The following is a 17,468-nucleotide window of genomic DNA, read 5'->3' as shown; positions in this document are numbered from 1 at the left end:
GTGATCCAGACTATCAGGAAGAGCAAGCGAATACTTTTGACAAGAAAATTATTCATATACCTTTACGATGCCTATTAGAGAACGTTGTCCATGTGAGAATTGGCAATGATAGACATTATTATAAACGAGGACGAACAAGAAACAACAGAGGATCACGATGTTACTGGGTTCACGCCGCTTTGAAAATAGTTATTTACAGTACATATGGTGCTACGTTACCGCACTAGTGCGAATATTTGCATATTACGTTACTGTGTCGAACATTTAAAGTGCCATATGTTCTGCAAAACGGTGTACGATACATGTGCGAATAGGTAATTCGCAATTCGTGTCGATTTAAAACACTCCCTTCGGTCGTGTTTTAATTTATCAGCACTTGTTGCGAATTTCTTATTTTCTGCACTTGTATCGTAAATAACTAGTTTTTCAGTGTACGGTCAAGTCTGAAAATATCGATACGAAAAAAGTGACAAAAATATGTATTTATATTTTATTTTTTTATACGACTTTATTGCCCATATTTTTGGCACATTTTTCGTATCGATATTTTCAGACGTCACTAGGTATATAAATTCGTATTTTCGGACAGTCAATTAACTTGTCGCCATCCATTTTAATAATATTGACGTGCGTCTTCTAAAACAGTACCCCTAGTGTAAATATTTTCGACAGCGAAACGTGACGTACGCGTTTGCGTTAAGTGTCATTTTGTATGAGATTTTTGACTTTCCAAAACGTCCCGCTTGGCGCGCTGTTTAAAAACCCATACAAAATGAGACTTAACGCAAACGCGTACGTCACGTTTCGCTATCGACTAAATTTACACTAGGGGTACTGATGGTATGAGACTAGCAAGAGATATGGCAACGCGTTTAAATATAATGAGCAGAACGATCATTATACGGGGTTATAACCCGTATCAAAGACGTAAATTTACTGTCGTCTTTCGATACATAAATAAGTAAAACTTTTAGAACGCCATTTGAGTTTGATCCTTATTCTTTCACTGATATGTGTTAAATTTGTTAAATATCAAAAAGTGACGCCATCTTACCGGGCACAACCTAAAGGTTCTGGCGCCATCGCTCAAAACGATGCTGCTATACCTTTGGCCTTTGATGTATTAGATGGCGCCACTTTTTGATATTTAACAAATTGAACCCATATCAGTGAGAGAATAACGATCAAAGTCAAATGGCGTTCTACAACTTTTAATTATATGTCGAAAGATGGCAGTTAATTTACGTCGCTATAAAGTTTTTTTTTTTTTATACTACGTCGGTGGCAAACAAGCATACGGCCCGCCTGATGGTAAGCAGTATCCGTAGCCTATGTACGCCTGCAACTCCAGAGTTACATGCGCGTTGCCGACCTTAACCCCCTCCCGCCCCTTGTTGAGCTCTGGCAACCTTACTCACCGGCAGGAACATAACACTATGACAGTATACCTCTATTTTACATTGTCTTCGCCCGTATGCTCACCGTTTCGCCTGCACGCACCGTTCTGGCAACGTCGCGTGCCGTGCGCGGAACGTATCTGCACCGGCAAAATATACTCGCCGACAATTTTTGTCGGTACGTGAATGGCACGCAACGGTGCTGGTCGGTGACAAAACGTGCGGGCATAGATTTAGATTTTTGATTTACTTCTTACATAATATTAAATTACAATATAAATTAATTCAAGCGAATCTATATGAATTTCACAGTCTCATAGTTTTCAATACAAAGAATATTTTTTTGTTCCCATTACGGTGATGGATACGGTGTAGTGGGCAGAGACCTTTATAAAATAATAATAAATAAAAATAAAAATTATTTATTTTCAGATTCCTTCGATCCATAGATTGTTAGTTACAAGACACTTATAAAACTACATTAGTAAACTATCTTATATTACAGGTTTCATACAAATATCTATTTCTTAGGTCGTATGATATGGAGTTCGGTATAACGGCGGAGAATATCCGAATCCCACCTCTCTGCTATCATTCTCAGGATGCTGTTTGCGCTCCCCCTCATCCGCCTCACCACAGATGCCGTCTTCTTCCTCACTATAGTATAAAAGTCCTCTACAGCGGCATCGGCAAACATTCCAGAGGCGCTACAGAATCGAGGAACCCCAAACAGCATTCTGAAAATGTTATTATATTGGATACGCAGGGTATTATAAGTTTTCAGCCTTATGTCATAAACACAAACATCACTCAAACGCCAAGTTCCCGGGCGCAAGCGAGCTAATGTAAACCGCACTCGAAAGTGCGAAGGTTACTTTGACAGCGTCCGCCATGACACCTATAGTTGTCCTTGGCGCTGTGGGCACGACTAGTAACCACGACTTTGATAGCGTTCAAAGGGTTAAATGCCATCCAATGCGTACTGTTTATAATATTAACTAGGGAATGCAGATCGGCTATAAACGTGACCGATTATTTTGACAAAATTTCATAACCGATTATTGGAAACTCAAATAACCGGTTACGGTTATTTTCGGTTTTTTATTTATGAATTAAACTTCTAAGGACTACAAAATCCTGCCTTTTTTTGTCTGTGACGCCTGTGACTATAATTTTCGTGATTCGTGTACTTTAATGACGAAAATATACCAAAAGTACCTTTATCTATGAAATATTTTGATTGAATATTGTATCACGTCCAAGGTCATATTTTCACTTTTACTGTATTTTGTGTATTTTATTAAAAAACGAAGACTCATAGTCACATCCCCTAATACTGTTCGTTTTTTTTTTCGTGTTTTTAGGGTTCCGTACCCAACGGATTAAACGGGACCCAATTACTGAGACTCCGCTGTCCGTCCGTCCGTCCGTCCGTCTGTCACCAGGCTGTATCTCATGAACCGAGATAGTTAGCCAGTTGAAATTTCTACAGATTATGTATTTCTGTTGCCACTATAACAACAAATACTAAAAACAAAATAAAATTAATATTTAAGGGGGCTCCCATACAAAAAAGTGATTTTTAGATAATTGTACGGAACCCTTCGTGCGCGTGTCCGACTCGCACTTAGCCGGCTATTATTTTCATTACTTGATTGTAAATTTATCATTTTTTGTCGAAAATAACCGTAACCGATTATCGGTTATTTTTTGAGCATAACCGAAACCGGTTATGATGTTTGGTCGGTTATTGCATTCCCTAATGTTAAACCCCCCCTTGCCGCAGACCCGTCGTACCAGTACCTGTACCCGTGCGGCGCGTGCGCCGGCGCCTGCCCGGAGCCGCACCAGCATCAGCACCAGCGACCGTGAGTACCACGCACTCACTGATACTACACGTTTGTTCAGTAGGCCTAGCACACGGTTGGCGCGAGACTACCCGTCTTTTTCTATGTTAATTAAAGTGGGACGGGTAGTCTATCTCGCCGCTCACACTCGCGCCAATCGTGTGCTAGCCCGGCAGGAAAGAAAGAAGAAAGAATAGTTATTTATGTGACTGCTACATAATGAAAGGCATTAAAACACGAGTGTGGGTTTATGAAACGAATGAAATGAGTTTCATAAAAGGATCATGTTTTAATGCCTAGTTATACGCAGTGCTTTTTATCTACATCAATATCATAATCTTCAACAAAACTAAAGTAATTTTATACTGACAAACTAATTCAAACGTCAAATGGCGTTAATGCAAACTTTTTCGCGCATGTTACGCATCCGTTGTTTTATTTATTCAGAGACAAAATAGAGTCGGAGCCGACTGCCATATTGTTCGATATCAAGTAACATGCGAATATTGTAAAAATTGTTTCCAACTGACACTTTACATTGCGAATATTAAACGTCAGGTCGACTGATATTAGAATATAGGCCAAATCAAATTTCTTTGTTCCTCAGAGATGTTCTTTTGAATGGTATTTAAGTATTGGATAGAAATCTTAATTCAACCATTACAATCGACGAGTAGAAAAAACTATATATACTTAGTCAAGGAAATCTTGTCAGTAGCAAAAGGCGGCAAATTTGAATAATAGCGGGTTAACAACACTGTTTTCAAACAATTCCAAAATCGCGTGTCATCTGTGTTTTATCTGTGGATTGTGGATAGTGAATGACAGCCATCATGTTTGTTTACATTCTGAATCGTTGCTATTTCAAGAGAAATTTCCGCTGTCACCATTAAATACCAATATATTAAATAAGCTTGTGCATGAACTTAAGCAACGTCAAGGTGCCTACAATATACAATCACGCTCGTTGATCGTAAATATTTGTAAAATTTGAGGTTATGATAATTACATGTTTTGGTTCGATGTACATTACTGCTTTTCATAGCGCAATACCAACGCAATACTGCTTTTTGAGTATTGCCCTACTTCACTTTGGTGTACATTTATTTTCAGTTACAGCGTCGGCTACGGGCAACTAGAACAGCAAATGTTGCAGCAACCGTATCCCGTGGGCAACGTGTTGCTGCAACACAATGTGCAACACTATCCCGTAAGTTCATATTTTTAATATAAAACTTACAGTACATTTCGATACTAATGTGCTACGTTGTTCATTTCAACTCATTACAGTCGACTACTCGAGGCGATATTGTGAGGCGAGTTAAAAGCGAGGATGCAATAAAAAAGCCTATGTGTGTAATGACCAATGCACACGTGTTTCATACGACTTTGTTCAACAGACTTTCGAGGAAAAACATAACTTACTAATTTTATTTGTTAAAACCACAGATCTAAGTACATATACCCTAGATAAAGAAAATATCACGATTTGTATTGAAACCAAGCTTGCCGACTTTTTACCACCTCCTGTGACGTCACAGCCGAAATTTAGTGATGGGAAATTCAAAACGATTCAAAGACACCGCTGCCCCTTCGCCCCGCTACGATTTAACTATCTCGCTCATACTCATAGATTTTATATCTGCGGTCTCGTTCGCTTACTCCCCGCTAGCCCGCGAACTACGCCAAAAATCGAGTAGTACGCCGAATAGTTTCAATGTGAGAGGTCGCGCTTATAAGGTTTCATTCTATCGACGCTGTTGGATACCTTCGCGTAATCTCAAGTCAGTCAGTCAGTCATATATTCGTTGTATTTATTTGAAACACGAGAGATTAATATAGAAATACACAATCGTTTTAAATAACCTAAAAATCACAAATCGATTAACATGAATGATATCAATTTTCTGACAGACGAATGATATTGAACGGAATTTTGGAAGAAATAATATTTGAATTGAATTTTAAAAGTTTTATATATCCAATGTGTTTGTGTACGTATAGTGGAGCCGTTAACCACGTATAGTACGAAGAATTTTATCGACAAATCACCCCCCATACCTATGTTTTTTCACAGCCATTTTAAAAATGCACCCTTTCAAAGTTTTATGGCGCCAAACACGACTGCACTTGGTTAGTGTACCATTATCTGTCCATTTACCTGTCGCACATTTAAAAAATAATAATCATTCGACAGCTTATATTTTGACGACCGGTCTGGCCTAGTGGGTAGTGACCCTGCCTACGAAGGTGATGGTCCCGGGTTCAAATCCTGGTAAGGGCATGTATTCGTGTGATGAGCATGGATATTTGTTCCTGAGTCATGGGTGTTTTCTATGTATTTAAGTATTTATAAATATTTATATATTATATATATCGTTGTCTAAGTACCCTCAACACAAGCCTTATTGAGCTTATTGTGGGAGTTAGTCAATTTGTGTAATAATGTCCTATAATATTTAATAATGTCCTATAATATTTAAGAATGTCCTATAATATAATATTTAAGCTTATGAATTAGGGCATAAATTTCAAGCATAAATGTCGCAGAGAATTTTACACAATTACTCGAGAAATAATAACAAAGTTGCAGTTACTTATCACGCAACAGGGCATTTTTTAAGTTTTTATGACGTCCGTCTGCAACAAATGACACGCGTGGACTGTCAATAGCGACGGCCAACCTCGATGATTCCTCGGGGTTCGGACACGCGAGGTAGATACATTTGCGTCATCTAGGGTATATGTAGATCTGTGGTTATAACAGTAAAAGTACAATAATAAAAAAATACAATCAGATTATCATACATTACCTCACAAGTTCGATAGTACATATATATTGGTGCAGGATTAATTATACATCTCCCTTAACCACAACGATTCGCTAGAGATCAATTTGATTGTTGATTTACTTTTTTTGTTTTAGTACCCAGATGCGATGCAGTGGGGTAGTCCCATGATACCCGGAGCGCCACCGAAACTTCTCATGCACGAACTGTGCCCCGTCTACCCCCAGTACCCCTACATGTACCCACAGGTAAATATATGACAATCAAGTTTACATATGTGTATACTTCGTTTAATTAGTATTAGAAAAACAAACCGATTGCAAAACTTGTTTTCAATCTTGAAATGAATTATTTGAGCTTTTCTAACACCTTCCCCAAATGTTTTCAGATGATACCACAACCGTACCCGATAGTCCAACCAATCTACCCGACGCTAGACAAGGACCGAAGACCCAGACGCGCCCACACTCTTCCCACATCCCAGCGAACCACACCACAGCCGAGAGACAGAGACAGCGAGATTGCTCTCAAGATACAACAGGTACAGGTGAGATAAGGTTCAAGAACAAGATACAACAGGTACGGGTGAGACAAGGCTCAAGATAAAACAGGTACAGGTTGGCACAAGTAAGATAAGGCTTGAAAACAACATACGACAGGTACGGGTGAGACAAGGCTCTAGATAGAACCGGTAGAGCAAGTCTAAGCTAACTTGAAAGCGACTTGAACAGAATAAAGTAAAGGAGTCTTATTATGAACGTAGTAGTAGTAGTTAACTCTTTATTGTACAAAAATACATATTAAACGTAACATACAAAAGTAATAAGTACATCAAAACCCATAAGCTCCTGGTGGCAGAAAGGAGAATATTTCGATAGATCCTGGGCCCTGTTAGAAGAGAAGATTGCAGTTTTAGACTCCGCAAAAATTTCAAGATTGAAGATCTTGTGGCTGTGCCCAATATTATCGGCGAGACAAAAGCTCACCGTCACCGCTGGCTCGGCCACGTTTTGAGTATGGAGGAGGATCGATTCGCGGCGCTAGAAGGGCATACCTGGGACGCTCGGTAGAGCGGAGGCCTCTCTGACGTCCGAGGGCCGATGCTGTTGAAGCGGACTTGTGCGATCTCCAAGCCGATAACTGGTGGGAGATGGCACAGGATCGAGACAACTGGTGTGTACTCGCGTCGGAGGCCAAGGCTAATTTTCGGTCGCTGCGCCATTAAGTTAGTAAGTAAGTAAGAAGTACAAAGGTGAACTTGTCCCTTTGAGTTAAAGTTAAACGTCATTTTTAATAACAAAAACTTGACATCAATAATGACATTTCACACTTTGTCATTGCAAGTGCTATATAGAGTTAGCTTGGTCCGACTCTACCGGTGAGACAAGTCTCAAGATACAATAGGTACGGGTGAGACAAGGCTCAAAATACAACAGGTACGGATGAGATAAGGCTCAAGACACGATAGGTATGGATGAAACTGACTATTTTTCTTAAGTTTAGTTTGTAAATTAATTTCATTTGTGTGTTTTTTGTAAAAAGGAATATATACTATTGTACATAGTAGGTAAATGGTAGCCTAAAGCGGACTCATATTATATTTTAGACTGTGAAAAACGGCTCCAAAGGACGAATTATGTTGTAACAATTGTGTTTAAAGTTTCGTTACAAACGTGTACGTGACTTTTTACAGATAAAGGAGCAAATGGCGCAACTAAACACTCAGGACAAGGAAAAAAGCGGCAACGGGTTGCTAGGCAACGCGCCGCCCAACTATAACGGGAGAGTAGGGTGAGCTGGATACATTGTTTAACACACACACACACACACACACACACACACACACACACACACACACACACACACGTACATGGCCGTCCTGTCCTGGAGTTGCTGAAGACGCAGAGCACGTGTTTCTTGCGTGTCTCCGTTTACTTACTTACTACGCAATGCTCTGTACCCGTACCATGAGTCACGGACAGTGTCAAAACTGACATATACGAACTTGCTCCTATTAATGTCTCTGGTTGAATCTTTTGTTTAAGGGCAGTCTCCAGTGTAGGCAATGGATCCACATGGATGGGGCCTGATGATACGAAAATGTATTTTTCTTCCTCTGTAAAAACACACACACACACACACACACACGCGCACACACACACACACACACACACACGCGCGCGCACGTGGAATACCACGTTTAGGAAGATAGAACAGCGTGTAAGGTCGGTGTGTGCGTTGCAGGCGCGGCGCGGGCGCGGGCGCGGCGCGCGGCGACCCGCAGCTGTCCTCGGCGGCGCGCGCCATCGTCAACTCCATACGCAACATGCAGGCGCACGCGCACACTAGTAACTATTCTTTTTGATACAGTTGCTCAAAAAGTGCTACTTTACGTAGCCGTTTAGCGTGCGGAAAGTTGGTTTTCGCGAACTAGTGCTTTTCACTTTTCCAATTGTTTACTTGTTCCAATTCATGACTACTTATTGATAAGTGTTAATGTTAGTTTCCTTTAAAAGTCGTAATGAACATAAAAACCTACTGTAATGTAAGAATAATAAAAATATACATATTTCATATCTTATTACTTACCTCTTCGTCATTATAACACGGTTTACATTTTAATATTGAAAAACCGTTCTTAATAAGTTGTCTGAATGGAACGGAATAGCTGCCGAAACGCCTGTCAAAGAAGAGGCGTTTTTTCTTACTGCAAGCATTTACTAAGTTTCCAAAGGCAACATTCGATATTATACACAAATAATTGTAAATAACGATACTGAGGTAATAATAGTACAATGTTTTATATTTAAAATTGTTTTTCTATTTTTTTCGGCACTGTATTAAAAGACGTCGTTCGATACACGTGCGGAAATGTCATTCTTCACTCGTCCCGACTCTTGATGATATCTCAGCACTCGTGAACTAATGACATACTTTCCGCACTAGCATCGAAATGTACTATTACAGTACATATGGTACTACTTTACCGCACTAGTGCGAAAATTTGCATATTACGTTACTTGTGCCGAACATTTAAAGGGCCATATGTACTGTAAAACGTTATACGATACTCCCTTCGGTCGTGTTTTAATTTATCGCCACTCGTTTCGAATTTCCTATTTTTCGCACTTGTATCGTAATGTACTATTACAGTACATATGGTGCTACTTTATCGCACTAGTGCGATAAATTAGCACTACGTGCCTTAGTCGAAGATGTATATACTTTAAAACGATTTACGACACATTACGGTCTTTATGTTGTCAACTTTTTATGCTCTAGTGCATAAAGTAAAATCATCTACTCCTTCACTTTCATATACAAGATGTCACATCCGAAATGACAGTCTAAATTCAACTATAGATTTAAAAACTTCAACGTCGTTTCTTGACTGGTTAATTTAAACAAAAACCAGGGGTTAAAACCCTTATTAAGTTGACAATAATTTGTAATCTGTATTATTTCTGTATAATTTCCTCGCAGTCGAAGTGAAAATCAGAGTGTATAAAGCTCAAAAAAAAATGTTTGTCCTTGACCTCGCTTCGCTCGATACTGATAAATGACCTCAAATATAACTGTTAAATTAAAAAAAAAACCCTAAGTTATAGGTCGAAAAAAAAACATTGTATGCCAAAATGACTTCCATCATTCTGGAAAAGAGCTGATACTCTTCAAACTGCTGGACCGATTCCCATCAAACATAGCTTAAAACTGCCGCAAAGATACTCGTTTTCACGTGAAAAAAAATCGGTTCATTTTTAGTCATTTAGTCATTTTTTTTTAGTCATTTATTTATTGCAACCATAGTTTAGTACAGATCTTAATAACTAAGTACATTCAGAGTCATATGGGCCCTGGCAGGGCATTGCAATGTCATACATACTTTAATTTACAATTATCTCAATCGTTATTCGTGAATCTACTTATTTGGTACTTATTATGCATGCATATATTTTTATAATCCCATATCTAGTCTTAATTTTATATATTATGTCACACTTATTATTTATATTTTTACAACCTATGGTTTTGCACTTACATCTAGGTCCTATTTCATGTCAAGTTAGTTCATCCGTTGGAGAGCTACGATGCTACAGACGAACATTGGGACAGACATTGGCGTTAAAAATATAACACCCGTTTTTTTTTGCGTTGGGGGTTAAATAATAGGTTGCTTTATGCTGTTATTAAACAATATAGTGTTTTTTAGGCCAACACGACGCGCGGAGGCACGCGGCGGAGGGCAGCCGCGAGCGCGACGACAAGCGCCGCCCGCACACACAGGTACTTACATACCGCCAACCAGAGTAAATAAAAAAAAATTCAAAAAAAAATATTTCAGGTATACCAACCCATGTGACACATTACAAAATACAATTCAAATATAAAAATTCTGGACCCAGGTCTTAAACGTCCAAAAGGGAGGTATGGGCACTGTGAATATCATCTCGCTTTGTGTGGTAGGGCACAGTACAGCGGATGTCATTCCAGATCATAATCATAATAATCATAATCATAATCATATTTATTGGTAATATCATATTACATGTCACAATACATTTTATACTTAAGTACATATGTACATATTGCAGATAATTAAGTATTCAAAATTACACACAAAAAATACAGTACAACAGTATGTGTATCCTATCCTAAATCAACACAAAATAGCTCGCTATGATTATAGAAAGCCTGCTCGACAAGCCAGTTTTTTAGTTTTGTTCTGAAAACCGACGCACTAGGAGCAGCAACTATTTCGCTTGGGAGGTGATTATAAACCTTGCGACCCATAACGTGAGCGAGTTTTTTTGATTTGGCGAGTCTGAGAGGTAAAAGGGGTAGTTTTCCGGCGCTCGCGCTTCGGGTTTTGTACCTCCGGTAAGACTCGTTACTAATGGGGTTGGATTCAACTTCACCTCGTGTGGTCACAGCCATTTGTTATATTAAAAGGGAGGGTAGCGTTAAAATACCTAGGCTCTTAAATATCGGTTTCGCTGAAACAGTTTGCGGGACGCACGCTATTGCACGTACTGCGCGCTTCTGAAGCCGAAACACTCTCTCCCACTCCGCGGCTCCTGCCCAAAACTCAACCCCGTATTGCAGGTGCGCGTGTACCGAAGCGAAAAAAGCGCAAGCACGGACAGTTTCCACAGGCAGGACTCGTGCGAGTCGTTTTAACGCGAAACATGCTGTAGCGAGTTTATTGCACACCTTATTAATGTGACAGCTCCAGGTGAGTCCACTGTCTAGCTCAAATCCCAAGAAGGTTGAGTTAGTGACCTGTTCAATCACATCACCCTTAGCTAGCACTGATAACGATCTCATTTGGCGTCCAGAAAGATCAAAATTAATGAGATGAGTTTTTTGAGTGTTTAGTATGAGACCATTGATACTAAACCAGTTTGCTATTGTTGCGGCAGTCACATTCAACTTTTTTTCGAGCTCCTCATATGACTCTGCGTGCACAACAACTGCAACATCGTCAGCGTAGATGAAGGTCTCTCCACAGCCAACAGCATTGGGCAGGTCCCTGAGCGACGCCCATACTTGTGACCACTGCGTCAGATCGTACGCGACCACTGTCAGCCAAAACAAGCTGTTTCCTGTTCCGTAGCAGATCTGCCATCAACGCCAACGCGGGACCTGCTAAGCCATAGTGCTGAAGTTTGTAAGTCAGGAGGTTATGATCCGCAACGTCGAACGCCTTAGACAAGTCACGTATCTAGAGCAGTACTGGGGAAGTACCTCCACCTTACAGAAAACCGCAGCCAAATAACACTAGACCCTACTCATAGTGTCGTGTTCCTGCCGTGAGTAAGGTTGCCAGAGCCCAATGAAAGGGAGGGGGTTAGGGTCGGCAACGCGCATGTGACTTCTCTGGAGTTGCGGGCGTGCGTAGGCTGCGGAGACTGCTTACCATCATACGGGCCGTATGCTTGTTTGCCACCGACGTAGTATTAAAAATATATATATATTAGCGGCACTAGGTAGAAATCATTACTTTGTTTGCCCAGTCATGATTTCTACCTGGTGTTTTGTCATGGGGCAGTCCAAGCGCTCAGCGAACATGCTCAGAAGACCTACCGCGAACCGCGTTCGACGTGTTGCCTCTCTGTCCCACTTGCAAATTCGAACATAAGTGTGACAGGAATGCAACACGTCGAACGTGATTCGCGGTAGGCCCTCAGGATAAATAAATAAATAAATATTATAAGACAATATGACACAAATTGACTAAGTACCACAGTAAGCTCAATAAGGCTTGTGTTGCGGGTACTCAGGCAACGATATATATAATATATAAATATTTATAAATACTTAAATACATAGAAAACACCCATGACTCAGGAACAAATATCCATGCTCATCACACGAATAAATGCCCTTACTAGGATTTGAACCCGGGACCATCGTCTTTATAGGCAGGGTCACTACCCACTAGGCCAGACCGGTCAGACAGGACAGTGTTAGAGCTGTCGCGTACTCTGTTCCACAGTGACGCTACTCTCTTCTGACGGCATGAAAGCCATCAGTGCGCGCCTCTGCGAACATACCCGACGCACTAGGGACGGCTGGGTGAATAGGAACAGAACTTAAAATGTGATTTACCTGACAATTTCTTAAAATCTACTTACACAAATTATATCATTCTTTGATAACAACAGTAGATTATTATTTTTTTTTTATTTATTTAAACTTTATTGCACAATACATGAAGAGTACAAATGGCGGACTTAATGCCAGAAGGCATTCTCTACCAGTCAACCATGAGCCAAACCGAAAGATCATAATTGGTGCAGGGTCAGAATACAGAGTAAAATGACAAAAAAAAATATCACAATATTACCTATATAAAATTATACGTACATAAATAATATGATACATAAATATAAATACATACATACATAAATATATACCCACTGTGAAACATCATGAGGACGACCTTTGAACCTTGTCAAACAGATTTTGTATGATATATGTACAGTGTGGATAAAAATGCTAACCTGTACTATGACTACCTTTGTATCCTGTCTGTGGAAACCTGTAATTGGCTTCTCTGATACATATCTATGTTAACCTAGTTTTAGTTTACTTAAGCTGTTGGGTTTCCGAATAAAATAAAATAATAAATAAATGAATAATGGGGTTTTAAGGCACTTCTACTCCAGGGAGTGGAAGTGCCTTAAAATCTTATGTTAGCTCATTTTACTTCAAGGAATCATTATTTTATTTTTAAAAAGAAACAAAACCGCACTCAGATATTTTTTTAATTCTTGTCTTGCCCGGGAATTGAGTCGACCAAAAATAAAATAAATAACACTCAAATTTTATTCCTCCACTCGATAAAGTTAATGTTCAAATTTCTCCAAGAAACATTTGGTCTCCCACTTATCTTGGCTGTCATAAAATGGAATATTAAATTTAGTAGTTTAAGTTATTAAAGGTACAAATGGTGGACTTAATGGTTATGGCATTCTCTACCAGTCAGCCATATAGGTCCATGTCATCATCTTTAGGTTTCTTCTATCATTTTTAGGGTTCCGTACCCAAAGGGTCAAACGGGACCCTATTACTGAGACTCCGCTGTCTGTCCGTCCGTCTGTCACCAGCTGTATCTCATGAACCGTGATAGTTAGCTAGTTGAAATTTCTACAGATTATGTATTTCTGTTGCCGCTATAAGAACAAATACTAAAAACAGAATAAAATAAATATTTCTTTCCAATTTCGAGGTTCTCATCCAATCACCGAAGTTAAGCAACGTCGGGCGGGGTCAGTACTTGGATGGGTGACCGTTTTTATAGATAATGGTACGGAACCCTTCCTGTGCGAGTCCTACTCGCACTTGGCCGGTTTTTAATTTTGGATGACCATGGAGAAGCTTTGATTATTTCAAGTTGGTTATTATAGTACATTTTCGGGATTTCTTTACTTTTCTTATTTTTATTGTATTTTCAACTTTATTGCAAATCAAAAAGGCAAAAAGACGGGCTTATTGCCTCGTGGCATTCTCTACCAGTCAATCACAAGACCAAAAGATTTTTTTTTTCAATTTTATTGTTTGTTTTCTTGTTAAAATGGAGTATTGATTCACAGATGTCTCCCGGAAACTGGTGCAGACGGTCCCCCGGTCCCGTGCATCCAGGTAATAACTATACTGTACAAATATATCTTTTACAGTACATATGGGGCTACTTTATAGCACTAGTGCGAGAAGTAGCATATTACGTTACTGTGTAGAACATTTAAAGGGCCATATGTACTGTAAAACGTTGTACGATACATGTGCGAATAGGTAATTCGCAACTCGTGTCGATTTAAAACACTCCCTTCGGTCGTGTTTTAATTTATCGCCACTCGTTTCGAATTTCCTATTTTTCGCACTTGTATCGTAATGTACTATTTTAGGGTTCCGTACCTAAAGGTTAAAACGGGACCCTATTACTAAGACTCCGCTGTCCGTCCGTCCGTCTGTCACCAACCTCTCATGAACCGTGATAGCTAGACAGTGGAAATTTTCACAGATGATGTATTTCTGTTGCCGCTATAACAACAAATACTAAAAAGTACGGAACCCTCGGTGGGCGAGTCCGTCTCGCACTTGTCCGGTTTTTTTTTTATACCACGTCGGTCGGTGTTTTTTTGTATGGGATAAAAAAAATGTTCAGAAACCTATCGTGTGTAGTATTAAATGAAAGGGTTATTTAAGCTGATTCTAAAAATATATCACGTCAATACATTTCAGTTACTTTTTTTTATTACAATAAAAATATTTTTCAAAACACCAAGTTTGAGCTTCTCCAGATACGATACAGTAATTTTTTCTTGTAATATATTTCTCAGATTATACCTAATATCCTCATTTCTAACCCTAAGAAAGCAATATTGAAAATATTTACATTTTCATAGAAAAAAGCTACACAAATTGCTAATTCCACGCATACGAAGGCGCAGCAAATTACTAGCTTTTAAAGCTAGTTAAGTAATTCATATTACAGTACATATGGGGCTACTTTATAGCACTAGTGCGAGAAGTAGCATATTACGTTACTGTGTCGAACATTTAAAGGGCCATATGTACTGTAAAACGTTGTACGATATAGTGCGAATAGGTAATTCGCAACTCGTGTCGATTTAAAACACTCCCTTCGGTCGTGTTTTAATTTATCGCCACTCGTTTCGAATTTCCTATTTTTCGCACTTGTATCGTAATGTACTATTTTGTCCTTTTACAGCTCTGAACCACCCGCGGCGGCCGCACCCGGACACGCGCAACGGACGACGTTAACATATCCTACACACACACACTAACACGTCCCCTGATCCGCCTTTATAAATCTTATAGTAGTAAGAATAAGGATACATTTACTATTTCATGAAAACTTTATTCAAAATAAGCTATCGTAATTACAATAGTCGGGTAATTGAGGGCGAAATGCGATATTAATGGTCGAGAGTAGCGAGGTCGTCTAATAACACGAAGCTGGCAATGCCTATTTTGGACGAAGTGTGTAAGTGATATTTTATAAAAATACGCGAAATACGTTCTGATAGAAAACATTAAAAAATATTAAAGACGCGAAGTGCGGCTTATTGTTTTTTTTTTTAATAATCATTTTATCCTTTAATTGATTTACCTCTATTTATTATAAAGGCGGATTTCGGAACGTTATAAAAATAAATAAAATAAAAACAATAGAATAATCTTTAATATTACTCGGCCAATTGTGACAGTCAATAGTTTAATACAATTAAGGCATTCTTTAAAAAAAACATACATATACTGATAATTTTCCCACAAAACTTACTTAAAAATACCTACAAATATGTGATTTTAAATAGTGACAATTTATAAGAATGCCTTAAAATCCACACTAGCGTCTTTTGAGCGTCGGCATATATACTCTGTATCTTTAGGTATTTAAATAAAAGTAAAAAAACTATTTGTACATTTTCGGGTAGTTATAATATTCCTTGGTTAACCAACCAAATACCAAACCGCCTGGATCTGTCACTGAACGACCTGACTTTAACCTACATTATTTGATCATGTAATGTTTTCATCTACCCTCAACTGGCTTAAGGAGCCATTTGAGGGTAGATTTGGTTTACTTTTATTTAAATACCTAAAGATGCCGAAAATGGCGTCTCTGCGCAGTTGCGCCAACGTTGCGTCGAGCAGCAGCCATAGAGTTGACTATACTCTGTATCTTTAGGTATTTAAATAAAAGTAAACCAAATCTACCCTCAAATGGCTCCTTAAGCCAGTTGAGGGTAGATGAAAACATTATATGATCAAATAATGTAGGTTAAAGTCGGGTCGTTCAGTGACAGATCCAGGCGGTTTTGTATTTCTTGGTTAACCAATAAATGTTATAACTACCCGAAAATGTACAAATTGTTTGTTTACATTTATTTAAACACCTAAATATACAGAGTTATAGCCGCTCGGGAGACGCTAGTGTGGGGTGGCTCGTAAAAATAACCTGAAGTCAAAGGAAAATAGCCTCTATGGAGATCTCACATCGCAAAGAAACTAGTCATTTTTGTCATTTTTTTTTAAACTAAATTGCATAGACTATAACCTAGTGATGTTTTTTTTATATGTATTGTAACGGCTGTAAGCGGATTTCCTTTGACGATGGAATGATTTGAAATGGTTTTTTTTGCAAGGGGTCTTTATTGAGATAAATGGTAAAATTCTGACATTTATGAAAATATCCATACATTAGTGACAATAGTATATAATAATAGTAATATAATTTACAGTACATATGGTGCTACTTTACCGCACTAGTGCGCAAATTAGCATATTACGTTACTGTGTCAAACATTTAAAGGGCCATATGTACTGTAAAACGTTGTACGATACATGTGCGAATAGATAATTCGCAACTTGTGTCGATGAATTTATCGCCACTCGTTTCGAATTTCTTATTTTTCGCACTTGTATCGTAATGTACTATTTCAGTCGAGTACTGTGTTTAGGCAACGAATCTTGCTGAGTTGCCTAAGGAAGGTACGATATTGAAAAGCTTAATTATATTACTATAGTATAGAATACTTTTTCTACTACTAATAAAATAATACTTTTTTTTTATTATAAAACCTAAATAATTAATGAAAATTGCTAAGTATCTCAGTAGACAAAAATGTAGTACAAAAGACATAAACGCGCGATAAATTAGTCCCGCCCCGCGCCCGTTTTTTTTTATATGGGATAGCGGCGACACGTGATTGGTCGCATTGGTTTTTTTTTATAGTTGATTGATTATAGCGTATCGAAATGAATATTATAGTCGAGTTGGGTTGGGTTGATTTTGATTTACGTGAAACAATATCTGATGATTTCATAATTTCATTAGTCAATATAAACTCAATAGAGACGCCTTGTCAGTTAACTGTGAGTTTTATAAAAACAATATCATTGCTTTT

The 17,468-nt window shown here is 38.6% G+C and overlaps 1 protein-coding gene across 1 annotated transcript in view; it reads left to right on the top strand.

Annotated features, from left to right (window-relative positions):
- The window catches only part of LOC133531850 (uncharacterized), a 118,823-nt gene extending 103,225 nt beyond the window's left edge, over positions 1-15,598 (top strand). Inside the window, exons 21-29 of the mRNA XM_061870245.1 lie at positions 3,184-3,265; positions 4,358-4,454; positions 6,171-6,281; positions 6,422-6,580; positions 7,727-7,824; positions 8,278-8,381; positions 10,244-10,317; positions 14,130-14,178; positions 15,269-15,598. Coding sequence (XP_061726229.1) covers positions 3,184-3,265; positions 4,358-4,454; positions 6,171-6,281; positions 6,422-6,580; positions 7,727-7,824; positions 8,278-8,381; positions 10,244-10,317; positions 14,130-14,178; positions 15,269-15,321 — 827 coding nt within the window. The 3' untranslated portion in view covers positions 15,322-15,598. The remainder of the gene's footprint in view (positions 1-3,183; positions 3,266-4,357; positions 4,455-6,170; positions 6,282-6,421; positions 6,581-7,726; positions 7,825-8,277; positions 8,382-10,243; positions 10,318-14,129; positions 14,179-15,268) is intronic.
- Positions 15,599-17,468: the final 1,870 nt, after the last annotated feature.

This window comes from Cydia pomonella, chromosome 26 (assembly GCF_033807575.1).
Source record: "Cydia pomonella isolate Wapato2018A chromosome 26, ilCydPomo1, whole genome shotgun sequence".
Taxonomy (NCBI): domain Eukaryota; kingdom Metazoa; phylum Arthropoda; class Insecta; order Lepidoptera; family Tortricidae; genus Cydia; species Cydia pomonella.
This window is presented reverse-complemented; position numbering and strand designations above follow the sequence as displayed.